Source organism: Plutella xylostella, chromosome 26 (assembly GCF_932276165.1).
Source record: "Plutella xylostella chromosome 26, ilPluXylo3.1, whole genome shotgun sequence".
Lineage (NCBI taxonomy): Eukaryota > Metazoa > Arthropoda > Insecta > Lepidoptera > Plutellidae > Plutella > Plutella xylostella.
In genome coordinates this window covers 902,878-930,751 of record NC_064006.1, presented here as the reverse complement: position 1 = coordinate 930,751, position 27,874 = coordinate 902,878, and the positions used below count along the sequence as shown (strand labels likewise).

Here is a 27,874-nt window from a genome sequence, read left to right as displayed (position 1 = left end):
CCGGTTGATAAGAAATACCTATTGGAGATAGCCAAGGAAGAATATTGGGATAATAGATACAAGATCTTATTAAATAGTAAAGTTAAAACCAGACGGATGAGTAAGGGTAAACTATTTGTACCGAAAGTTAATAATAATTATGGTAAAAGAACAAAAGAATACTTAGTTCCTAAGATATTCAATAGTATGTCTGATTCAACGAAGAGTGTACTACGACATAAAGTCTGTTCTAGAAATAGGGCACTTAAAAAACATTTCCTTGAACACTTGTAATCTACGCCTTAATGATCATACTGTTATTTAGTAGTTGCTTACCGATAGCTTTTGTAATAAATGTAATAAGACTCAATTATTGTTACCTTCAACTTGTATTTTTTATTGGGATTGCATAAACTATAGTACATAACTTGCTGCATGTTTCAAATAATTTAATTGTATTTATACCTACTTTAAGTGTTTATAAAAATAGCTAGCTAATTAGAGTGTACTACCCCGAGAAACAATTGTATTGTTTGGGGTGTTATGCATAAATGTATATGTCTTGTTTGAAAATGAATAAACGATTTAATTTTTTTTTTTTTTTGGTGACCTTGAGCTGATCTGATGATGGAAACGGAAGGTAGTCAGGGGAACTCCTCAACGGTATATAGCACTACCTCGTGTTTAGGCTTGAATGATTCGTATTGATTAGTAGGACTTTTTGGTATCATTTGCATCTTACTTTTGATTAAAAATTATTGCAAATAAACTAAAAACTATAAAATAAAATAATAATTAAAAAGAAGAAGTCAGTATTTTTTTTTTTTATTATTATTATTATCCCACCATCGTCTTTGCTTTCTTCTTATTTTCCTTTTTTCTTTCTCTTGCTTTAATTTATACAGGGTGTTGCAAAAAGGGTATACTAAGCCGAAACCTACATGTGCAGCATGGTATATCTAAGCCCGAAACTAAAATCAGAATTCGAAAATTCGCGTAAAAAAAAAATTTCATTTTCCATAGAAATTTTGTTGGTCACGTGACTTTTTACTATGGAAAATAATTTTTTTTTTCGCGAATTTCCAAATTCTGATTTTAGTTTCGGGCTTAGATATACCATGCTGCACATGTAGGTTTCGGCTTAGTATACCAATTTTGCAACACCCTGTATAATAGAAATATGTCAACCCGAAAGTAATAGCTCGTCGTCCGCCGTGTTTGCCGGTTCGGAATGTTATGAGCGTTCGCCGAGCATGTGGATGGCTGTTTGTGTTCGGTGATTGTGGTTGGTGTTTGTGACTTTGTTTGCTGTTTGCCGTGTTTGTGACAAACAGCAAGCGTATGGATGGGGCTTTACGATTCACGATCGCAGTTTGGTATTTTGTGCAAGTACCCTAAGTTACAATGTAACCTTGATATTGTTGTTCATAATTATCCAGTTTCAGCACATTTTTTTCTTTGAAACTATCCGCCGGCGGTGTAATAATAGGTAAATCCATGTTGTCACACTATTTTAACATAAATAGCGCACTTTAAAGCTAATTTATTTGCAAAAAATAACAATACAAGTGCTTTTTGTGTCAGCTGTTCGCTGTTAGACGCCATATTTGTTTTATTCACCACCTGACTGATTTTAAGTCCGCTAACTAGTTGGACGTTTTGTGACGCTTGTAAAATCAACGTTCGGCCTAGTCATACAACTGAATAGCGTCATCCAATGAACGGGCTAGCGGTTCAATCAAACAGGAGATTAAACCAGATGCCTGCGACATATATAACAACTCACCACATAAAGAGCTTCTAAAGCAGCCAACAGCACAACGAGTTCAGCCTGCTTGAACTGCGGGTGCGGCTGCAGGACTAGCACGGGGCGGCGCGCGCCGGCTTGCATGGCCCGCTCGAGGCCGCGCTTGGCCGCCTCGGATATTGACCTGTATACAACAGAATTAGGTTTATGTCGAGGTGCAGAAAGGAACTTTAAGCTAATGGAGACATTAATGGCCTTACCACAAAAACTTAAGACAGTATTTAACAGATGTTTAGCGCTGTCAAACACCTACAAAATCTGTAAAATTTCGTTTTAAACGCTTGTTAAACAGTGATTAAAGTTTTTTGTGGTAATACAGTAGATCTTTGTCTGTGTCTTTCCGTCCGTATACTGTCAAAGCAACTCAGCAATATATAAGGTTGACATTAGCTTAAACTTTCTTTGTGCAACTCAGCGTATGGCTGCTTTTCGCCACTGATATATTAGATGGTATATTATTATAATGGGGGCTGCTTTTAAACCATAATTGAAATAAAATTAAAAGGTAGATTAAACAAAGTTCTGGTATAAAACCGGCTTTAGACTATTGAATTTTTTACCTAAGTACTTATGTATAAAATGCCTGAACACTATTTAGTTACAATCGAAAGAAGGCTCTCCGAGTGGCCAATCCTGGGCAGTAGTCGCTATTCTGACTATCTAATCTTTTCACCACGGTGACAAATCCTAGACGCACTCTCCTATCTTGTGTTTGTCACTGAGACGGTAACAACACTATATGTATACCACATTACCTGACATCATCGTAAGGGGTGATGGGTCCGGTGGGCGACACGACGAGGCGGCCCCCCGACACACGGGGGCAACTCAGCACAGCCGGCACCTGCGAGGAAAACACCCTATATAACAACTGTTAGCCGGAGTGATGTGGGTGGGTCGAGGAGTGGTTAGGGAGGGTGTGTTTAAACTCTCATTTTATTTGTTTTTTTTTGTAAAACTATATTTTCAAACTCACTATTTTCTAAATTTTGTGAAATAAATAAATAAAATAAAATTAAATTAACCAATGGATGAAAATATATTGAACTTGCTCAACTTGGGATCTTTGCTAGATGCCCCGATAAGGCAATGTAAGTATAAAAATGGCTAAGTACATAATTTTATAAGTAAATCAATACATACATATTTAACCATCAAAGTAGAAACAAAGAATAGAAGATAAGAGAAATCTTTTTATCTACTTCGTATTTAACATAACTATAGCATTTGTATTATTTAACATTTACATTTTTGCACCTCTCAGGTGCTGGCTACAACATATTTATTAATGTTTACTTAGAATGTATCATACAAACAGAAAGTGTAAATTTATTCAAGGATAATAATGATAAACTTCCACTTTATTTGTTTTAATGAAGACACATACATTGTTTATTTACTAAATGATATGATGATAGTATACAGATAACCTACTCCTTTTTTAAATCATCCTAAAAGTAGTCAAAACATTAAAATTTGCCAGTCATGCAGGATTGTGAATTTACTGAGGTATCTAAGCCCAGTAGCCCGATACCTTGAGCTTTGCTATTTCTTATCATATTAAGGTTTTTGCATGAAAACTATTTGTTTACAGAAACTTTAGGACACCTACACTCACCAACTTTTTGTTGGATAAATAATCAGGCCTATTTTTCCTAAATCATAAGTTTATACAGTTATCAATATTGGCTATCTTATCTGATAGGAATGTGTTTGTTGCTATACAGGTATAACACATATATCATAGTCCAAACAAATCAGATACCTTGCGTAATATTATCCTTTGCATGTAAAGATAGATAATAAATAATAGATGGCTATTTTATTTAATTCTGCATAAAAACCCTAAAATGAGTTTTTTCTTGACAGACTTAGCATAACTTGTGTGGCTGAAAGATGGTGTTAAGACCTTCCATTACCTACTCTCACCAGCACTCTAGCAAGCTTGGGTGTCCAAATTATCCTAAAATATTTACAGTATAAACTATACCTTACATACAGAGGCCGACAACTAATCTGACTGGGTAATCCTTTCACTACAGTTACTAAGCCTTAACAAATCTTGTGTTTGCCATTGACAAACTGAAAAGAAGTCATTTTCCATGTCTATCTAGGTGAACCAGCAACATGGTGGGAAATGGTCCAAGGTTAGAAAGGAAGTGTAGACATCCTGCTAGTATTATAAATTCGAAAGTTCGTGAAAGTGTGTGTGTTTGTTACTTCTTCATGACAAAACGGCTGAACGACTTTTATTGAAATTTGGATTGGGGTTTGCTGACACCCTGAACACATAGGCTACTTTTTATCCCAGAATTCCCACGGGAAAACTTTTTAAGGGCATGTGAAAAGCTAGTTACTGATATATGTGCAAAGATTCCATCCAATAGAGCCAGGTGCAGGTACTTACATACCTGTCTCTAGAGAATAGAACAGGATAGAATAGAATAAATTTTAATACCTTTTCCAAGCCTTTATCAATCTGCACGGCGGCCACAACAAAGTCCTCCAGGGCTTGCACAGGAGCCACCTTCGGAGACGTGACGAGGATCACCGCGTCATAGCTGTTGTCGTTCAACTCCTTCACAATCTCCACCGACACACCATTCACTTCCACCCCCATGCTGCAACAAACCCAGTTTATAAGAAACTTATAGGAAATTGAGCAGGTAATCTGACTTGAAAAATTCTAAGATAAAGATAAAATACTCTTTATTGCACACAAACAGAAACAGTTTCACAAACATAAAAAAGAAAATAAATAGTATATATCAGTGGCCTTATTACGAAGAGTAATCTATTCCAGACAACCTAATAGATAGGAAATATACATAGAAAGTATGAAAATTGGTAATGTGTGAAAACAAGAGATATTAATAAACTAACAAAACCAAAGGTGTACTTAAGTATAAATTTAAGAAATTGTATGTTCAAACCTTCTCATTGGTTCATGCAAAGCAAATGAAAACTAAATAAAATATACCTACATACTTAAATGAAAGTTTAACAAATTTCCTTAGCAATAAGTACCTGTCATCAACCATTACACATGTGAAGATTAGACTTAGGTATTCAGTTACTGTAAGTAGTAAGTAGCCTTTGTAAGATTTCATGAATATGACCTCTATATCTGCTCGCCTGGTTACAGAAAGGATACCGGTATTTGAGGTGCTACAATGAGGGCCTATAATAACAAATTTACAATGAAAGTTTATACAGATCCAAGAGTTATTAACTATCGCACTATTAAACAGTGAATAGGTACGCCCCTTTTATGGAAACACATTATCAGAAGAAAGGAAATTTTAGTGGGTACACAAAGAGAAGATATGATGAGTAGTGATGACGATGTTCTTTGTAGTTTCTAGTAAGTAATTATAATTAAAATATTTTTAAATAATAAAGCTACACACAATACTTACGTGATAAAACGAAACTGTGATGCCTTGCCGACCACAAAGCAACTAATAACCGCTTATTTATATCAATTGAACAATAAATATGCAATCTTATCGCTTTTCTGCCCGGTCAGTGTTTTTTTTTTTTTACACATACGTCACATACCGTCACCGTTGCCGCGTTGACAGTCTTGACATTGACACTTGACTTGACTGCCTTGACACTGACAATACTGTCCGTCTGTACCTCAGAATAATAACGGTCTTGGTTGTACCTACCTAACTTTATGTTAGAGCTGCCGGGGCTTAGCAGAAACGACCGGAAAAGGTCAGATGGCCTCACATTGATGCCCTGGGAGAAGGGGCGCTGCTTGATGTGGGATGCTACGACATGTGTTTGCACTTTTCACCTTCACATGTGGCATCCACCATTGCAAATTTGCAACTCCTGGGGCCGCAGCAGAACTAGCAGCAAAATAGAAAATAGCCAAATATAGCGTCCTCATGGACAGTTACATCTTTGTGCCCGTGGCTCTGGAGACTACGGGAATCTGGGGTCATGACGGCAAAATATTCATCAAAAGCCTAGGCCGTCGCATGAGGGACTGCGGGCTAGACATCCGCTCTGGAGCGTTTCTGATGCAGAGGATCTATCTGGCTGTACAGCGAGGCAACGCTGCCTTACGGACCTTTGCGTCGGATGCGTTCCGGAGCAAAGACACATAGTTTTTTTTTTGTTTATAGATAGGCTAGGTACCTATAGTCATGGGTTTTTCTTAAGTTTAGAATAAGTTATTTAGATTGTATTGTGTACGGTGGCCTGCGCCTAAAAGTATACAGGCGGAGTTTTTAAAATAGCGATCTGAAGCTCACATGCTGCTCAAGCACATCCACATAAACACCACTGCTACACACATCACACACAACACGTCCCCGGATTTATAACATATGTAGCTGGTCCCTTCATCATCAGGGATCGCTATTTTAAAAACTCCGCCTGTATACTTTTAGGCGCAGGCCACCGTACATAGATATTTACAGTTTGATTATATAAATTAACATATATAACTTATGAAGCCTAACCAAATAAAATTAACTTTATAGTTGGACTGTACAGTCCATTATAGACATGAAAACGGAAATAGATTCTACAGTTTTTATAATAAGGTTTTTAATCAATCAAGCGTAAATCTTAGAGAGGTCATACAATATATGTAAGTCTAATATATAGCGAGAGACCGTTATTATTCTGAGATGCATGTTGTGTAGGAGAGGTGGATTTTATTAGTCAGAATAATAATAATATATACAGCATAAGGCTAACTTGGGCTAAGTAAGCGTTTGAAAACGTTATTTCACCAAACTGCCAAGTTTCACGCCCTCCGGCGGCCCTCCCAATATTTATTATAGAAAAATTTATGGCACGAAGTCGAAGATCTGGAACAGGATCGGCAAACATTCAACTCTTCGAGCCTCATGTCTTAAAACCCCACTTAAAACTGTTGACGATGATGATGATGAGCAAACTATAAATAAATTAAATTTAAATAGTAAACCAAGAGAAATTAAACATAATATATATTGTCCAACTGTTTATTTTTATAATTTATCTATGTGATTTTCTTAGATTTCACATAAGTACCTACACAATTTATGTATTTTTTACGACACTCATAGTGTGAATCTAGGAGTCTAGGAGCTAATACCTACTTTTTATATCTACGAGTAGAATGGCGAGACAGTATCCTCAGCCCTACCTACCCTACCTAGTTACTAGTTTATTCTTTGGCCGATGATACTGTCTCGGCCACTCTAAAGTCTGTTTTTTTATCTCAGATACTAAATTGATAGATTCTGAACGGTTCATCAACAGTCGATTGTTCCGCAATAGAACGATACGTCACTTAATCGTGGGTCAATCGACTCGACTGTTGATGAACCGTTAAAATCTGCCAATTTAGTATCCGAGATTAAAAAACAGACTTTAGTCGTAGAGGTAATCAGGGTAAGGGCAAGCCGCCCCCCTCTTTTTGCGCCTGTCTATCCAGCCCTGGACCCCAATTCCCGACCACTAGTCTTAAATGTCTACTGTCAGTGGCGCCACGTAACGCTTTGTAAATAGTAACCATTTTGCAATGAATTCTAACACTAGACATTAAAGACTAGTGGTCGAGAATTGGGGTGCTGGTCCTGGCCTTATTTAATTTTATAAAAATGGTCTTATCAGAAATGGTAACTAAGTTAAGAAAAAACGCATTCATTTATTGAGATGACTGATGAAAATATTATCATCAAATTTAATGTAAGTAGTTAATTCATTGTGACTCGCACATTTTAATTTTATTGCCTTCTTAAAATTTGTAAATAAAAATACGGATATAAACTGTAACGCGTGCTAAGTTTATGTTTTGCAAACATTATTATCTGATGCCTACTTTAGAAAGTACCTATGTAGGTAACCTACCTATTATTTAGGTAAGTATATAAAATACCGGGTAATTTTCAACGAGATTTTGACTTTAGTACTTATACCTAACTAACTTAAAAGTAACTAACAAAAATTATCGGCTGAATAGCATTTCCATTGTGTTACCATCATATACATATTGATCACTGGTGTCTGAAATTTGATCTTATTATACAACCTGTACCTTATTGTACCTACCTACTGAAGGATAAAAATTAAAACAGTTTTATCCTGACTTAGGGTGCTTACATAGAGAAACTGGGTTCCCTGTATCTACCCGGTTTTAAATCTCTCAGTGAGCGCTACCTAATCAAGTTACCGGAGCGGGTAGATACAGGGAACCTGATTCTTTATGTAAGCACCCTTTTCGGTGAGAAGTGGTAAACTGCACTATTACGTGACTATCGTGTTCGCGCTGGGGTGGCCTACATACATACCTATTTAGCCTACCGTACCTTATATAATATCACATAAAAATGTGATTTCTTTCCAAAATTTCCAATTTAGGCAGCGAAACATGCGAACAAATAAAAGACCAAATGTGTCAGCATCAAATATATATATTTTTCAAACAAACATAATAATAACAAAACAGGTTTACCAGGTCTAGATTAAAGTTTAATATTATTACAGTTGCATTGTCTGGTACTCTATAATATTTACATAACATAATTATTTCGGTCCCTAACTCTATTATTCACAATTTCTCAACATCATCCGCAAAACGCCCCACACTCAAAATTGAAGACCGAAACGACAGAAATACAGCTATCTCTTTCAAACCTTCAATCACAGACCAATATCTCTTTCTCACAACAGAATATAATAAAAACAACATATTTGCATTATTATCTGACGCTTAGTTCAATTATATATTGTTCGAATTCATTGAAGCTGCTCTAACAGAATATTAACACCTTAAATACGATATTTCATATCATTCGAACATAGAACTAATTTCAACATAGCGTAAGTTGATTTTGAAATGCTGAGAGCATTATAAAATCAGCCCAACTCAAATCCACTAAGTTCTAAAATCGCTTGACACTTATCAATTTTGTTACGAGCAAAATTTCACTTTTGTGCTGTAACTGACTCTACCAAAGGAATTTTATTCCTATTTTATTTCCAAGACGGCTTAAACCGTTAAAATATAGCACAAATATCTATGGTTAGATGACTTTATAAATACCACTAATTTAACCAACAATATCTGATAAATATTTAATAAAAGCTTTCGTGATTTATTTGTGTGTAGGTAAACTTATCTTTAATTTACGCTACAGTTCAAATGTTACGCTATCATCATCTTTACGTCTTTGAATTAAGGTCTAAATCTAATCATCAATCAATCACACATGTGCCTTTTGTAGGCCAATCGGTCATAATTTCACATGCAAACTGGAGTCATAAAGTCACCTAAACAATTTTTTTCTCCCCAAACGTGCGTATAAGGCAGAGAAATCTGACCCTTCTCAGAAGCATTGTTACTATGAGAGGGGGGTCAGGTTTCTCTGCACTAGACCGTACATTTTGACCCGGAATTTATATTGAGCGGTGACCTTGAGGGTATTTTTGATACCTACCGCGTGTTTCACAATGCTTGTATAATGGTTATCTGTAGGATAAAAGTCATGGTAACACTCTGAAATTACATTTTCAAAAGTAAATGTAATGATTGCTATCCCACAGATAACTTTTATCCACATATCGAGAAACATACTCTTAATTTAATAATTTGAGAAATTGACATAAGCGACTGCTTGGCTAGGCCATTATAATATTATGACCGACATGAAATTTGATCAACAATTTTCCGTCAAAACCCCTGTATTTTTTCCAGGGAGCAAAACATTTTCGCCTCACAAATCCCTAAAACCCTCAAGGCCGGCGCTAAATCCAGGCCCCGCGGCACGGGTCCGCTATCGACGTAGACAAACACGTTTTAACCGTGTTCCCAGCGACGTCTTAAGCTAATCGCGATATACATGACGGTTATCTACTTCAACATATGACCCGTGCAGCGGAGACAGGAGGGCCACTCTATATGATGAAAAACGAAGCTTCGGAGCGCGAGCCACGACTCTATATTGTATACGCTCTTTACCGATTGCACGATTGCTCTCGTTGGTTCGTTTTTCGTCAGTACACAGCAACACTCCAGGCCCCGCGGCACGGGTCACCGTCATCAACAAACACATTTAACCCCATCCCTCCCATAAAATCGCCATAATTATGACGATTCGCGATAAAATTTTATCTACGTCGATAAACTCCCCATGCAGCGGCAACAGGTCCCTCCCTAGGTCCGGGTGAGCGGCGCGGGCACGTCGGCGGCGGCGAGGCGCAGCGCGCGCGACAGGTCGGGCGCGACGAGGGGGGTGGGGGCGGTGGCGGCGGGGGGGAGGTCGTCTTGTCGCTCCGCCTGTGGAAAGGGGGAAATAAAGGGTTAGATGTTATAGAAAAGGGGAGGTAAGCAGTGCCCATGTGCCAGTGCGACCTAAAAGATCTATTGCGACTCCCCTTACTGCCAGTTTCAATACTCTATCTATCAATAGCTGACAGTTACTATCATGAGCTATCATACGACTGCGACACATAAAAAGTTGCGTTCTGTCAAAAGCGTATGAAAATAACTGTCAGCTATCAATAGATAGAGTACCTATTGAAACTGGCAGTTAGAGAGTCAAATCACACACATCTTTTATAAATAAACTTGACGATCCAAAAATATGGGTTTTTACATTGTTAGCTGTTCCCGCGAGCTTCCGGACTTCCGGGATAAAAAGTAGCCTGTGTTCGTCCTCACGGTCTAGACTCTAGAAGTCTAGACCATATATGGATACCAAATTTCATTCAAATCCGTTCAGTAGTTTTGTCGTGAAAGAGTAACAGAGACAGACAGACAGACACAGTTACTTTCGCATTTATAATGTTAATAAGGATTTGTCCAAGGTTCTTATGGATCTTCAATACGTGGGTGGATGCGTCTTCATATATTCTAAATATAAAAATTATAAAAAATAAAATTAAATAAAAAGTACCATGTCAAAATCTTCTATTAGAACGAACAACATCTTAAATTTATCTTCTCATTAATTGAATCCAATAATAATGTATGGTGGAATTACTTCAATCACTCAGAGTAGCCCTGTGTAAAAGGATCCGTTTAGTAGGTAAATTGATATTATGAAACCCAGTAACAAAGTAATCCCTAGAAAGGGACCGATTGATTAGGGGATACATAAATTAGATGAGGTCTATAAATATGAAAGTTATTTGTATTCAGTGTGTAGTTTTTAGTTGCAAAAAAGTCCGCTTTTGCTTTTCTCTAAAGTCGAATTTATGCTGAACCACCTTACTCTACAATAATAGAGCGGTGGTAGCTCAGTCGGGTGAACGCCCGCTTCTCAATCAAGAGATGCGGGTTCGAATCCCGGCGCTGACATGTACCAATGAGTTCTTTTAACTTAAGTAAAATGTATACCATCGCTCTTACGGTGAAGGAAAACATCGTGAGGAAACCTGCATATCTAGATCTAGCACATCTAGATATGTGAACCCACCAACCCGCAGTGGACCAGCGTGGTGGGAAATGGTCCAAGCTTAGGAAGGCAGTTTAGACCTTGGGGATATGCACAAAGGTTCCACTCGAGAGAGCCAGGTGCAGGTACTTACACCCCCACAGAGAATAGAATAGAATAGAATAGAACTCTACAATAATAGCGTGTATTGTCTTATGCCTTAAAATACACTTCCGTGCGGAGCGTTACTTTTGTTCGACAGAAGTAGTGTGTGTAAGTGGACCTTTTTCATTGCTCGTGAGTGAATAAAACAAAGAGGTGTAGAAGATATTTTGGTTTACCTTGGCGACGAGCAGGTGCTTGAGCGTCTCGTACGTGAGCCAGCAGATCGCCGCCGCCGGCATCTGGTACAGGATGCGTGCCTGCAAACATACACACGTGTTAATAAGTGCGTATAACGTGAGGAGAAACACAGGCAATATGATAAAAGGACACAAAAATAGTCTTCCCAAAGTTAATTACGTTTATTGCAAACATAAATAATTTTACAAAGAGCGGACTTAATTCTAAAAGCATTTTCTACAGGAAATACATGATAAACTATGTCAAAAGGTGTATAATGTCGCAGGTATCTGGTTGAATCTCCTTTTTGGTTGAATCACTAGCTCGTTCATTGAATGGCGCTATTCAATTATATGACTAGGCCGGACGTTGATTGTACAAGCGTCACAAAACGTTTAACTAGATAGCGGACTTAAAATCAGTCAGGTGATGAATTAAGTTCAATGTTTTCCCACTGCGGCACTAGTAGTCGCCAAAAAAAATATGGCGTCTAACAGCTGGCACAGAAAGCACCTGTATTGATAATTTTTGCGAATAAATTAGCATTAAAGTGCGTTATTGTGTTAAATTAGTGTGACAACATGTATTTACCTATTATTACGCCGCCGCCGGCTAGTTTCAAAGAAAAAAAATGTGGCAAAACTGGATAATTATGAACAACATTGATTTTAATGGTTCAGTTAATTTGTGAAATAAGAGCTTTGTAACATAGTAGTGTTAACTCTTGTCTGGTCATGTTGACCCTAACCAGACAATACAAAGTCGGCTATACTATATCCCATTCAACGACTTCGCTGAATGACGTTCAGTCAAGACGTCGAACGTTACATTCAACGTCTTGACGAGTTGTTCTTTAATCATACAATTGAATAGCATCAGACGCTATACAAAAAGAAGATTCAACCAGATGCCTGCGACATATATGTATATACCTAGGTGAAGTTGACTTATAAGAGATCTATATCGGATGACAAAAGTCCTCTGTTTATGCAGGCCCTATAAGGGAGTCAAGTCAAGTGGACTGTACTGTACAGTACCTGGACGCCCTTGAAGAAGCCGAGCGGGCCGGTGACGCGCAGGATGTGCCCCGCCGCCTCCGCCAGCCCGTCCGCTCGCGCCGTCTTCTCCTGGAACATTATGGAAAATATACATTCGTTTGTATTATCTGTTTATTATTGATTTTTAGTATTTTCAATAAACATCTGTCAAAACCCTGTAATTAGGGAATGCAATCCCGATCCCGCGGGATCTCGATCTCGCGAGATCTCGTGTAATTTTTCGGGATCAATCCCGACGCATTATACGACGAGATCCCGTTCGAGATTGACGGGATTGGGCGGCAGTGGTCAGCGACGCAACACACAACCACTCGGGGCGCAATCGGCGTCTATCTAATATCTAATAATCTACCATTAAAAAAGAAAAAGATTTGTTTAGTGTGGAGGAACAAGGGGGCGATTTTTGCAGTTTGCATATAATTGCTTTGCCACGCTGTTGCCAACCAGCGTTGAGTCGGAGAGGGCATTCTCAGCAGCGGGGTACATTGCAACGGACATTAGATGCCGTTTAGCAAATGAAACTATTAATACCCTTTGTTTTTTAAGGAGTCATTTTCAAAATCTCTCTTTTTCCTAATTCCCTTGAAATAAGCTTATTGTTTTGATTACCTAATTTACCTACGTTAATTTCCTTACAACCTGATTATTATTTAAGTTGGTAAGACTAAAGAATAAAGGTTTTTATTTTATTTCAAGTAATATGTTATTTTAGTTAACCTCACTATCACAAACAAACAGTTATTAGCTTTTTCAGTTATCTGAATTCAACATTTTTATTTTTATTAAACGGGATCCCGAAAATTCCGGGATTAATATTTCTAATCCCGCGGGATCCCGAATTCGCAATCTCGAGTCGGGATTGCATTCCCTAACTGTAATAAGGGTAGTTTTTTTTGTGTCAGATGTCTCATTTGAAGAAACGCTGTATAAACTATGATAATCTAGTGGAATTATACATATATCTTATGAGAATGAAAATAAAGTTCATGCTAAAATTGGGATACCCATATCATGAAAGAAATTTACAGGCAGAACCTGTGTTATGGGTGTCGGACAGCTGATATATCTACACAGATACATAAATAGATACATATTAAATAGATAAACGACAACCAAACACAAGGCAAACACAAGTGCTCATCACACAAATGTTTGCCCTGGGCGGGATTCGAATTCGCGACCCAAGCTTCGGAAGCAGCTTCACTACCGCCTAAGCTACGGTGCCGTCACAAGTTTCCCACAAAGTTTGTATCCCCACAAAAGGCTTGTGGGTGGTCCGGGATGAAAGAAGCCTATGTGTTTATCCAGGGCGTAAGCTTACTATAAGGCAAATATAATATAAAATGGCCCAGCCGTTTTCTCTTGAAAGAGAGACAAACATCCATTCATCCATCCATCCTTGTGTTGTTCAAGCCTGTCATTGTAAACTACGCACCTGAGTATTAAGCACAGTCTTGCACACATCAAGCGGGGTCGTGGCGGCGGCCGCGAGGGCCCCGGCCGCGGCGCCCGACATTGTCTAACCTTGCTATTTAAAACTAGTGTTTACCCCGCTTAATATTGAGTATACTCTTGCAAACTTCGAAAAGCTAGATAAACCAATCATTCAAAAACCACCTCTACTCACCTGAGTATTAAGCACAGTCTTGCACACAACAAGCGGGGTCGTGGCGGCGGCCGCGAGGGCCCCGGCCGCGGCGCCCGACATCGTCTAACCTTGCTATTTAAAACTAGTGTTTACCCCGCTTAATATTGAGTATACTCTTGCAAGCTTCGAAAAGCTAGATAAACCAATCATTCAAAAACCACCTCTACTCACCTGAGTATTAAGCACAGTCTTGCACACATCAAGCGGGGTCGTGGCGGCGGCCGCGAGCGCCCCGGCCGCAGCGCCCGACAGTGCATGCGCTCGGGGGTCGTAGCCGCGCCGCGGGTTCACCACTGATTGGCACCACTCGTAGGTCACGAAGTGGAGTGACTGGAAGGTACAAAATGGATTTTAGAATAAGCTTACTTTATATTTCAGGAACAAAAGGTTTGAAAAGATATAGAGATAGGTAGTAATGAGGAAATGGCGGACAGTGGACTGAGACTACTCGTAGGTCACGAAGTGGAGTGACTGTAAAGATAATAAGAGGAGGATATTTTAGCCCGCGCGAAGGAGTTCACTACCGACTGGCACCACTCATAGGTCACGAAGTGGAGCTACACGGAGGGGGAAAAGAAGGGTTTAGAATAAACTTCATTAAGTTTATTTTATGTTTCAGGGACACAACACACAAGGGTTTGAAAAGACATTTGAGGTAGGTGGTAATAAGGAAATGATTGAAGGTGGACTCATACCACTGGTAGGTTACGAAATTTTTTCACAAAGGCCCCGTCATTAAGGAGGAAAGAAATGGCGAAAGAAACTCCTCGAGCATCTTTTCAACTTTTACGAAGTAGAGCTATAAGGTAAAATGGAGTTTAATAAGAGAGCGTGCGGATCGTAGTTGACTATTGACTGACACCACTCGTAGGTCACGAAGTGGAGTGACTGGAAGGGGGGAAATAGGGTTTAATAACAGTGAAATAAAGCAATTTATTCATTTGGCAGACATTTGTTATCGGGTCTTGGGTGTTTCATGTTTGTGTTGTGTGATAATATCTCCAACTCGCCTGCCAAGGATGGAGATTATGGCAATAACCCTTCTGTCTTGGAAGAGGCTCATGTCCCGAGTGGATTATTACGGGCTGTGTGTTAATTTTTTATATTTGTTGTAGATATATGTGACCTGCTACCGTACCACCACCTTAGCAATCAACAATCCATAAGCAGCGACGCTCGCCTGTCAAACCTCAGTCAGATCCTTCAATTTTTCAGATTCAACATACGGCAGGTCGGAGGAGAGGAACAGACCTGGAAGGGCACGTTCATGGCGAGCTGCGTTCCGTACGAGCGGTAGAACGCGCGCAGTCCCTCCGTGCGGTACACGCGCCGCGCGCACTCCCATACGCCGCGGTACGGCGAGTTCAGCATTTGGAGACGCTGCTTTATGACTGTGGAGGGAGAGAAGAGTGGTCTTGAGTTTTTTGTGAAATTAACTAGTTGATAAGGAGTCAGCGTTCTAATTCTTAAAAAGCTTTTTTAGGTCCCATCTGGATCCAGGCAGCCAGTAAAATATATGGGAATTCGTGGCTGCCTAGTGCGCGGCGGGCTTTAATATACGCTCTACGGGTAAGAACGGGGCAAGAAAGTCTAGAGACACATTTTTGAACCTTGAAATTCAAAATAAGTAAACCTAGCTTTTCCCGCAAGTCCAAATCTCGCTGTAAGCATTGGAAACGCGTTATACGCTTTTAAAAAACACCGTGTGCTACTATTGATCCCTACATCGCCAAGTTAATTTTCTTCGGTTGAATGAAGCAAGAAAATGCTGTACAAAGCCTTAAATGCGTCATCATAACTCCTACACCGTCACTTCGCCATCACAAAGCTATAACTTCATTCATTTCCACCATTTACTAGCCAATAGCAACAATGAAACAAACTATAGCAAATACAACGATAGACGACGCGCAAAATGTGCCAACGACCGCTAATCACAAAGCAATGCCTGCAAAACTACACAATAACAATAAAATATGGAGTAGTGTCTACCAACTAGGTGTTTATTCAATAAATTGTTATTTTATTATTACATCACACCGTGTCTAGACTCTACTCGTAAAATCATATTAAAACGTCCGTTGCGGCCATATTATGACAAAGTTGTGATAACTATAAATCTAGTAAGCCTTTTAGCCCTTAATATTAATCAGACGGAATATTTAAATATGTTAAGATTTTTCCAGGTATTTTGATTGCTATTTTCGTATATAGCAAATATACAGGGTGTTGCAAAAAGGGTATACTAAGCCGAAACCTACATGTGCAGCATGGCATATCTAAGCCCGAAACAGAAATCAAAATTTCATAATTCGCGAAAAAAGCTAGGTTTCGGCTTAGTATACCCTTTTTGCAACACCCTGTATAGCGACACCTATGATGAAGTTGTTTTTCATTTGACATCTCATCTTCCGGTTAGGAAGCAACAGTATCTCAGTATTTATTTCACTATTCACTAATAAACAGTAATGTTTTTTAAAACTGTACATCTCAATTCAATCCAATGTAAAATGTAAAATATATCATTTATCTCTAACAGCTTAAGGTATACTATTGATTACATAAAACGTCTTTGCCTGATTCACCTATGACCCGTGCTTGTATGGAAACAAAGATAAAGATATTATAGTTGGTTGTATGACTTGTATGGCATTGTCTTAGTGTAATGAATTGATGACTTATGGCCTACATTAATTTGTAAACAGTCCTTCAGTTTTATCTCGGTCTTTATTTCCCGTTACTATGCATAGTAACTTATCCTAGATCTCAAGAGAATAAGATCGTGGGCGAAGAGCCTAAGGTTTAAACCACACTTTACAGATTTAACGGCAAAAAGACAAAATCCTCAAATATTATCTTTCGTTAGTACATGTCCAACTACTACTATTACTATTTTACTACTACTGTTTTATCGTACGCTAATAGACATATACCCTTACATTAAAATTGTATTGAGTAGATAAACAAGTTAGTCATGTAAATACCTTGCTAACTTGCTGGTAATCACCCGTGTTGCCTCCCACTACAGTGTGACACCTCCCCATTGCGATTCTTTTATTGCTGCTGTGTTCTTTATTTGTACAAGTATCTAATTTGTAGGAAACACGTGTTAGACTACTACAGCATACTTAGCATGGGCCGCAAGACACGCAAAACAAGACCAAAATCTTTCGTCGCCCTCCCTTATAACGCTATTTCCATATAATATATAGAACTAAGGGTTTTACTATAAACCTGTAAAATTATCGCAAATGCCGACTAACCAACTGTGCAATAGTTAGGTGAACGAAACACACACACGCACTCACGCCTTGTACTAATGTACTCCCTTGCGGGGTAGGCAGAGGTGCATTGCTGCACCCACTTTTCGCCAGAGTGTATGTTAGTCCCAATGTAATAGGGGGCGGGCCTATTGCCATTTTACGGGCACATCCAAGACCCGAGAACAAATATCTGTGTTTAAACAAATATCTGCCCCAGCCGGGAATCGAACCCGGGACCATCGGCTCAGTAGTCAGGGTCACTAACCACTACGCCATTCGGTCGTCAGTCTTAGTTAGGTGAACGATTAAATCAATAATTTCAGTCAATCAAACGAAGGATGAACCCATTACAGCAACTATTATAAAATCATAAAATCAACGTAATGTAAGAACATGACATGCTAATTAACCGTATTGTAATAATGTGGTTGGTTGATTTTCTTTACTTCAGTACGCCTGTAACCTTCAGGTTTTTTTAATACTTATGTGAATTTTCACAATGGTACCAATACGGATATGGAAAATTAATTAGCATATATTGCACTAAACTTTAGAGTGTAAACTGAAATATTCAGGCTAAATAGAGTAGCGGTAAGTAACTGTTGTAGCCTATGTCCCGGATTCGATTCTCCGTGGTAGATATTTGTTTAGGCTGCATTTCTAGGAAAACTGTGCGCCCGAAACAAGTATCCTACTAATATTATAAAGGCGAAAGTTTGTGAGTTAGCTAACACCTTGAATTAACACATAGTTTATTGAAAACTATAAAAGTTTACGTTTGTTAGCATACTAAGTGGCGCCTCTAGCGGAACCTATCATGAAACTTTTAACAGAAGATTTAAAAAAAAACGTTTTCGTAAATTGCAGTACCCGTTAGGCAACAGTGTCATATTTTACAAGCTTCTACCTAACTTTTTAACTTGTTAAATGTTAATTTAAACTTCCTGACAAGAATTTACATTAGGTAAATAGGAAGTATTATTTCAGGTGGGTAAAATGGAGTAAGATGCCATGTGAAACCGGAAACTCACAGATAAGTTGATCAGTTGTTCAAATACTCTTTAATTATGATCGTAGCTAATTAGTATACATTTAAAGGTTTTTCGACTTAGTATACATACAACATACACGTTAATAAAACTGTGCTTATAGGAATATAGCTATTGTTATAGTGAAAAGTGGGTAGAGCGAACCAAAAAACGAATTCATTATGTATAGCTGGACAATTAAGTATTGTAATATTATGTGCGGTGTATAAATACCTAACTGTATTAGAATAAGTAAATGTAAATAGTAATTTAGACACGTTTGTCTATGATTAGTACCAGGCGAGACATTAAATTGTGTATTTTCCTTTAAGATAAGCTTCAATCAATTGTATTATTACCTGGAGCAAAAATTACCCTATAATTTACTATCCTGGAGTGTATCTCATCATTACAAGTCATGGAGCACTATAAGCAAGATGGCCACATCTGCTAATGAACCGATAATGATTATATACATATATACATACATATACTCACGACTGTAATCCCCGAAGGGGTAGTCAGAGGTGACTCGCAAGCGAGTCACCCGCTTTTCGCTGTACATTTGTACTCACGTGATAGGTCGCAAGCCGTATCGCCGTTTTTGAATGAGTACAATGCACTGAAGTTGTCGGGTAAGTGGGCAACCCGACTGTCAGATGTTTTCAAGCTGCCCGAAGGCCTCTGACTAGGCTTAACGAATGGTGCCGAAGCAGCAACCGGGACCCACGGCTTAACATGCCGTCCAAAGCACGGAAGCGTCCGAAAAGAACCACTTGAAATCGGTCACCCATCCAATGGCTGACCGTGCCAGTTGTTGCTTAACCTCAGTGATCGGTTACGATTGCTGAAGCCAGCTCTACTATGGACCGATAATGACCTCTATAAAAACTGTGTTACACATCTTGGCATACGGGCGGGACTTAGTGACTCTTCTGTATCGGATTCCTTTCCCTATCATATCCTATCCTTTTGATACAGACATACAATAGTATCTTCTAACAACCTGTAGGTACATTATACATAATTTGATTTATTTGACACTTTATTGCATGTACTGGATACACAAATGTTGCTATGTATTAGCTAAGTACATGCGGTCGTAACTAACGAATGATATAACGTATAAGGAGCGCCATCCGCCCAGACCGCAAATTGTACGAGGGGATCATCTACACAGATCTATACACATTGTTATGTCACATATACCTTGGGCCTTGTTTAGGACACATTGGTTTAAAGACGTTCCTACGAAAGAAACATAAAGTTACTAAAGCAAGGCTTAAATGATATGTCGCATAGATAATCGTATTGCATGACAGCTCTTCGAAACTACGTTCTTGATCAAGCAAGAGTAACCTCGGAAACTGTTGGTGTAAATTAAAGGACTCGAGACTACGAATAGGCTGTCATAACGATAAACGTCCTCCAGCCACTAGACTAAACCAGCCTATAGTGGATCATAGACCATAGACTGTGTTGCAAAAGTGATATAGTAAGCCGAAACTAGGATCATTCCTAACTACATTTTGTTCGACGAATGTTGGAAATTCGCGTTTTTTTATACCACTTTTCCAACACCCTAGAAACAGCGGTTTGGCAGATATAAATCTTTTCGTCAAAAATAATGTGGATAAGGAAACACCTTTCCAACATACTTGTTAGTAAACAAACCACTGTATTGTGACTGCCTCCGTGTTAGTATGTCTGTTGAATGTTTACTAGGCTACGTGAACACAGGAAGCGTCGTGGTTCAACATCGGACTGCCTGCAAGTGGGAAACCCCGGTACCTTGAGGTGTTGTGATAAATATAGGTCTATAGTACTTGTGGTCTTGTTACTGTGCGGTTAGATAAATTGTGTATTGTTTTGAAGTATTGTGGCGCTCTCTGGGAGAGGCGCTGTTTACTACTTAGTAGATTAATCATATATGAACATGAACAAGATTGTGTGTCACATGCAAAAATAAAAAAATAAACTGTCCGTATTTTGTTTCCTATCAAACCATTTAATTTTTAATGTAATGACAACCATGATTGTACTAATGAATAAAGTCACAAATCTTCTAATTGAACTAATTATAAAAAAAGAGTTCAGTAGTAGGTGGGGTGTTATTGGTCGAGACGTTTCTTGTGCACTCACACTTATTGTTCGTATTTTGTTAATCTAAGATGCGGTTAGATAAATTATAGTGTTTTGTTTTGAACATTTGTGGCGCTCTCTGGGAGAGGCCTATGTCCAGATATGCTATATACAATACTTGTGTTCGCTGAAGGTATATAACGTTATGTACAGTATAAACACGCGTGTAAACTGACTTGCAATTACCGTAATACCGTTTCGCGCATGCACAATTATAATGAATTGTGGAATACCAATTGTGTGTCGGTGTGAACGAATGACTGATCGATATTATACTCAATGCTTTGACTGCTAAGGACTAGAATTAAATGGAAATTTACGTATAATACACAAGCCGATTGTATTGATTTAAAATACGCACATACTTAAAGGTCAATATCGACTTTTAACTAGGTAATGGGGGTGACTTACTATTTATTTTTATAGGCGCCGTGTTTTAAACGACTAAAGTCCGACAACGCTAACTCCGACAATGTAGAAGGGTAAGACGTTACCATGTCAGTGTCAGAAATTACAAAGAATGATATGGTCAGTGTTGTTACAAAGTATTACTTACCTTCTGTGGGATTTGAAACTGCGTCGTGTATTACTGAAGCCAAACATCCGGATAAGCCTGGAAAAGCATAAAAGAAAATGTTTTAATAACCGTTTTAAAAGCTGCTTTTAAAATAATTTCAATTTAATGCTTAATGCTATTTGTCTCGTTTGGACCTTTACTTAGATGTATAATAATTATATATAATGGCAAATTACTGTCTTAGGCCATTTTATTTTAGATTTTATTATTAAAAAATACACCTAGATTGTTGAGGAAATCCATCATACCCTAGACGGGGAAAACCTGCAACGTGGTCATGAATAGAATAATAATAATAATATAATAATATGTGGGGACATCTCACACACGGCCATCCGACCCCAAGCTAGGCAGAACCTGTGTTATGGGTGTCGGACAGCTGATATATCTACACAAATACATAGATAGATAGATACTAAATATAAATATCAACACCCAAGACCCGAGTACAAATATCTGTCATTAAACAAATATCTGCCCCAGCCGGGAATCGAACCCGGGACCATCGGCTCAGTAGTTAGGTCACTAACCACTACGCCATTCGGTCGTCAATACGGTAGAATACTTAACTAAGTCATACGTCAAACCTTATCAATTGAAGCAGACATTGTTTTATTCAAGATACACATGAGATCATCATCTCAAGCGCTTACCAACTCACTGCACGGTGTAAGGGCAGATTAACAACGTTCTGACATGTTGCGGGACAGTGTGACTTGTGAGATATGGGGTCAGGAGCAGGAGGCAACTGGCAGACCCAAATTCTGGCATCTAATGCGAGCTTACTACTTTGCATAATAACTAATGCCTAGGTCCTCGGATTTTCTGGTCCTACTATTCGGTCGTTTCTTCATCATACCTTCCCAGCATGTTTCCCCGTGCTTACTGTGTGTGACATGGTCTCCCGTGCTTACCGTTCCTACCATATAACTGCTGAAATGACGTTGAATGATAAAGCAGCCAATACAGGTTCAGCTATAGCGAACCTATTTGCTGAAAATTTTTCAAAGGTGTACAGCTCAGACACTGTGTTGGATTCTGCTCAGAGCCTTTCAGGAAAGACAAGCTGTACGGGTCTCAGTAGTTTAGCTTTTACTGAATTAGAGGTATTAAAAAAAATTAAACAACTTGACATATATAAAGGAAGTGGGCCAGATGGAATTCCACCATTGTTTATTAAAAGATGTGCTACGGTTTTGGCTCTTCCCTTGATGATGATTTTTAACAAATCTTTGAGTGATGGATTATATCCAAACGAATTCAAAAGGGCTAGAATAATACCAATATACAAAAAAAATGATGTAACTAAGGTTTCAAACTATCGTCCAGTGTCTATTCTATCATGCTTTTCTAAGATTTTTGAATCACTTGTATGCCCGATTCTATCTCGCTATGTTCACCACTCACTGTCGATTTATCAACATGGTTTTATAAAGGGAAGATCTGTGCACACCAACTTGGTCTCTTTTGTGACTGACTTATCCTCTTGTATTGATAAAGGTGCACAAGTTGATGCAGTTTATACTGACTTCAGTAGCGCCTTTGATAAAGTCAGTCATAAGCTACTAATAAAAAAATTGGAACACTACTCGATACATGGGACTCTGTTGGATTGGTTTAGGTCATATCTCGATGAAAGACTCCAAACTGTGTCAGTCAATGGTTACGAAAGCCAGATATACATTGCAACGTCTGGTGTGCCCCAGGGGTCCCATCTGGGCCCTATACTATTTTTAATCTTTAACAATGATATCTGTAATGAAATTCGTCATTGTAAATTCTCTTTGTTTGCTGACGACCTTAAAATATATGCCCAAGTTAATTCCAACAATGATGTTATGCTCATCCAACATGATTTGGATAGAATAAAACGTTGGTGCAATGACAATGCAATGGTTTTGAATGCTGATAAATGTTATCATATCAAATACACGAAAAAGAAAAATGTCATACCGTCCACATATACCCTTAATGGCAGACAGCTGGAGGAAGTAAGCGAAATCCGAGATTTGGGCGTGCTTATTGATAGTAGTCTGAAGTTCGATTCGCATATCAATGCGGTGGTTAATAAAGCGGCAAAAATGCTTGGCTTTATCAGGAGAAACACGAAAAAATTCAAATCGCCTACGTGTAAGATCTTACTCTACAACTCTTTGGTACGCAGTCAACTCGAATATGCGTCTACTGCTTGGAGCCCCTTTTATAGTAATCAATCCCAAAGGATTGAAGGTATTCAAAGGGCGTTCACCCGGTCATTAGCGTTCTCTGCCCCAAATATATCACATAGGAGTCCGTACAATGTTCGCTTGCAGTTTTTTAAAATGTGTACCTTGCGGGATCGAAGAATAATTCAGGATGTCTGCCTATTGCACAAAATTCTTAACCATAACATAGACTCGGTCTCGAATCTTACACCCATATCGTTAAATGTACCCTCGCGTTACCCTAGGTATCCTATAAATAAAATATTGGACCTTCCTTTTTGTAAAACGAATACGGGTATGACCTCTCCTGTTTGTAGAATGTGTAGAGAGTACAACAGCTTGAATACACAAGTGAATGGTCTCGACATCTTCCACGACAGCCTTAACTGTTTCAAAACCAAACTACTACAATTCTTTTCAAAATAAAAATAAAAGTTAAATCTTATTTATTGGGTTCATACCTACATCTCTGTTCTACTTTTTTGCTCACATTGTTATGTTAGATTAATGTATTAATGTTTTACTGTTACCTTTCACATTTTTAGGTTAATCTTTAGTTTAGGTTAGTCTTTAGTTTAGATTAAGTACTTAACTTATCGTGTTGTAGTATCGTTTAAGAATGATGTGGATACCTATAATGAGGCATACATATCAGTATTTTATAATAAGAAATACCTTTGTATTGTTCTATATGTATGCTGTTGGTGTTCCTTAATAAATAAATAAATAAATAAATAACTTCTCTCGCCACACACCCGCCCACCGTACGAGTATCCCCCGTGCTCACCATGCGTGACGTGTTCTCCCGTGCTTACCGTGTGTGATGTGGTCGTGCCGGTGCCGCGTGAGCTGCGACAGCGTGTGCTTGGCCTCTATCTCCCGTGTGTGACGTGGTCTCCCGTGCTTACCGTGTGTGATGTGGTCGTGCCGGTGCCTCGTCAGCTGCGACAGCGTGTGCTTGGCCTCTATCTCCCGTGTGCGACGTGGCCTCCCGTGCTTACCGTGTGTGATGTGGTCGTGCCGGTGCCGCGTGAGCTGCGACAGCGTGTGCTTGGCCTCTATCTCCCGTGTGTGACGTGGCCTCCCGTGCTTACCGTGTGTGATGTGGTCATGCCTGTGTCTCGTCACTTCAACAGCGTGTGCTTGGCCTCTATCTCCCGTGTGTGACGTGGCCTCCCGTGCTTACCGTGTGTGATGTGGTCGTGCCGGTGCCGCGTGAGCTGCGACAGCGTGTGCTTGGCCTCTATCTCCCGTGTGTGACGTGGCCTCCCGTGCTTACCGTGTGTGATGTGGTCGTGCCGGTGCCGCGTGAGCTGCGACAGCGTGTGCTTGGCTTGCTCGTACGTGGCGAAGAAGCACGCGTGCGCCGGGCCCGCGCCCATCACCACGGCGGACATGCCGCGCACGGGCCTGCAACACGGGAGAAACACGTTAGATTTTATACATGGTACTTATATTACAAAATGCTGCCGTAACTCCACTGACACATTCATCACGACCCATTACGTCCCCACTGCTGGGGCACGGGTCTCCTTCCAATGAAGGAAGGGTTTAGGCCTAGTCCTGACACATTAGCAATTAAAAATCCATAAGCGGCGTCGCTCGCCTGTCAAACATCTGTCAGATACATACAAGTTACGTAAGATTTGACAAGCGACCGACCGACCCTGCTTAAATCGGTGGTTTGAGAAAATTACTATTTAATCCAAAACTTTAAGGGGAACAATAATCTATTTACACATGAAAAGAGTAAATAACAGCCGCAAGGGATAGTAATGTAGACCAATAATTTGAATATCTGATTTTACAGGATCTCGTTGGCATGTCCATATAAAAGTACTTTACGGGATGCAGGCAAACTGTTCACCAATGCATTGGAAGATGTCTTTAAGACGTTGGACTGGAAAGGACATGGCATATGTATAAATGGCGAGTACATGTCACACCTCCGCTTCGCGGACGACATCGTTATTATGGCAGAATCTCTGCAGGAACTCAGCTGGATGCTAAGTGGCCTAAATGCTGCTTCCCGACGTGTTGGCCTCGGTATGAACTTGGACAAGACGAAAGTCATGTACAATGCTCACATCAAACCGGAGCCGGTCGCCGTTGGTGAGGCAACAATCGAAGTTGTGCAAGAATATGTCTACCTCGGGCAGACTATTCGGCTAGGCAGAAGCAACTTCGACAAGGAGGCTGCAAGGCGCATCCAACTGGGGTGGGCTGCATTCGGGAAACTTCGTCAAATATTCTCCTCGGCCATTCCTCAGAGCCTGAAGACAAAAGTCTTCAACCAGTGCGTCCTGCCAGTGATGACGTATGGTGCAGAGACGTGGACACTGACGGTAGGACTGGTCCACCGATTTAAAGTCGCTCAGCGTGCTATGGAGAGAGCTATGCTTGGGGTTTCTCTGATGGATCGTATCAGAAATGAGGTTATCCGTCAGAGGACTAAGGTTACCGACATAGCTGTCAAAATATGCAAGCTGAAGTGGCAGTGGGCTGGTCATATCTGCCGAAGAACCGATAACCGTTGGGGTAGACGAGTTCTCGAGTGGAGACCACGAACAGGCAAACGCAGCGTGGGACGCCCTCCTGCCCGCTGGACTGACGACCTTAGGCGGGTGGCGGGTAGTGGTTGGATGAGGAAGGCCGAGGCCGAGTGTTGTGGCGCTCCTTGGGAGAGGCCTATGTCCAGCAGTGGATGATTATTGGCTGATGATGATGCAGGCAAAATGCCTTCCCAAAATGCCTATCGTTAGACATCTTCATTCATGGAATTATTATCCCAATTTCCTGGAAATTTACGTTATCAATGCACTGTCTGTTCTATCTTAGTCGGCGGACTGTGTTGTCCCGGGTTCAAATCCGGAGAAAAAAGTAGTATAGTAGGTTTTAAATTTGCATTTAACTGTAGGCTCAGTATAGCAACCTGCTCTTACTCGTTATAGAAATGTAGGACATATCTTTCTACACCATGTTTTATACCGCAGTGATCATCGCTTAAAAACTCGACTGCGTCAAAGGTTCGAATCCCAGGAGGGCCCGTTATTTGTCTAGAAGATATCACATTATTTTGTCTATGAATGACTGAAATTTTGTGAACTGTGTGCACTGGACCTTAGGTATAGGTGATAGGATCAATCGAGGTGGCTCGTTTGGTAAATCCTTATTATATGACTTTATTAAGAGCACATAATCGTCGACTTTCCTCACAAAGGAATAAACATAGGGCATGATATTTTCAGAATAACTATATCTAGGTATGTCAAATTCCAATTATTGTAACTATTTAGATACGAATAAACCAATTACCTAAATAAATAACGTTTCCCCAATACTGTATGTTAATACAAAAGGGCGTGATTACCTACGGCTACGTTTTTATAGGCATTTTCATCGATTTACTTCAATTACAATAACTATTCAAAGGCTGGCCTTGGAATTTTAACCCGATGACCAAAATACGAGGATCATAAGTTTGATGCTATTGTCTTCGTATCTGTTCCCCTTCTGCTACCCTTTCTTCATTGGAAGGAGACAGCAGTGGAGACGTGATGGGTTGTGATGATAAGGAATCGAAGCTTTTGGGAAAAACTTACTTAATACCTATAATAATTTGTTCTGGACTCATCGATTTATTCTCGTAGAAATAACAGATAAACTACTATACCTATTTACTAAGTAGTGGGTTTAAAGTTTTGGATTCAGGTTAGGTTATCTAGAGTTCTGAACTCAGGCTATCGTTTCATTATGTAATTAATTAAAGCTTCCAAAATGCGCATGATAGGTGCCAAAAGATAAGTAGTTAATTTAAGTAAATAAAAATGTTTAAATGTATTTGAACTGATAGGTTACCTGTTGTTATCTACAGGCTTTGAATAGTTTTAATCACCTTCCTTCTTAAATCGCCTATTTGTAGAGAATTTTATGTATATTGTTTGAGTAAAAGCATATTTTTTTGCAAGGAGCCACCATTTACGATATATATAAAAGGAAAAACTGAAAATGGGACCTTCACTTTCCCCTTAACTCCACCCCCATGCATCAGCACTTTGCCTGCAACCTACAACTTTGCTAAATTCGCTTACACGAACTATTTCCCATATATATTTCTGCTTCTTCGGGTGAGCTAAAAAACCTGATTTCCTATCGGAGCGGACCCTAACACATAGATTTAAAATTTCCGTACTTTAGGAGTTACGAGTACCAAAACATCAACATTTCAGGAAATAAACAAAAATTTGAGGAAAAAAATATTGCATACTGTGCGATATTGACATAAATTCACTTTGCATAGGAACAATAAAACACTTGAACCAACGCGTGTTATCTCACACTTGTATGCAAATTGTTGATATCACAATGTAGTTTAATTAAATAATTGAACAAGAATATTTAGGTATGAGTAACGTGACCATACGTCCCGCTTTGGGCGGG

At 39.3% G+C, this 27,874-nt stretch overlaps 2 protein-coding genes across 4 annotated transcripts in view; both read right to left on the bottom strand.

Annotated features, from left to right (window-relative positions):
- LOC105398361 (putative aminopeptidase W07G4.4) overlaps nucleotides 1-5,343 on the bottom strand; it is a 31,693-nt gene extending 26,350 nt beyond the window's left edge. For 2 of the 3 annotated variants that reach the window (XM_048630560.1, XM_048630561.1), the window contains exons 1-4: nucleotides 4,814-4,953; nucleotides 4,245-4,407; nucleotides 2,542-2,630; nucleotides 1,766-1,910 (exon numbers count right to left, since the gene is read on the bottom strand). In XM_048630560.1, the coding sequence (XP_048486517.1) occupies nucleotides 1,766-1,910; nucleotides 2,542-2,630; nucleotides 4,245-4,407; nucleotides 4,814-4,896 (480 nt within the window). In that variant the 5' untranslated portion in view covers nucleotides 4,897-4,953. Of the gene's footprint in view, nucleotides 1-1,765; nucleotides 1,911-2,541; nucleotides 2,631-4,244; nucleotides 4,408-4,813; nucleotides 4,954-5,205 lie in introns of those variants that run through there. The other variant, XM_048630562.1, reaches the window with a different exon arrangement.
- A 2,847-nt stretch (nucleotides 5,344-8,190) lies between these two features.
- Nucleotides 8,191-27,874, bottom strand: part of LOC105398363 (mitoferrin-1) — a 38,357-nt gene continuing 18,673 nt past the window's right edge. Inside the window, exons 3-9 of the mRNA XM_048630517.1 lie at nucleotides 24,714-24,844; nucleotides 21,210-21,266; nucleotides 15,472-15,611; nucleotides 14,392-14,550; nucleotides 12,552-12,641; nucleotides 11,514-11,594; nucleotides 8,191-10,073 (exon numbers count right to left, since the gene is read on the bottom strand). Coding sequence (XP_048486474.1) covers nucleotides 9,951-10,073; nucleotides 11,514-11,594; nucleotides 12,552-12,641; nucleotides 14,392-14,550; nucleotides 15,472-15,611; nucleotides 21,210-21,266; nucleotides 24,714-24,844 — 781 coding nt within the window. The 3' untranslated portion in view covers nucleotides 8,191-9,950. The remainder of the gene's footprint in view (nucleotides 10,074-11,513; nucleotides 11,595-12,551; nucleotides 12,642-14,391; nucleotides 14,551-15,471; nucleotides 15,612-21,209; nucleotides 21,267-24,713; nucleotides 24,845-27,874) is intronic.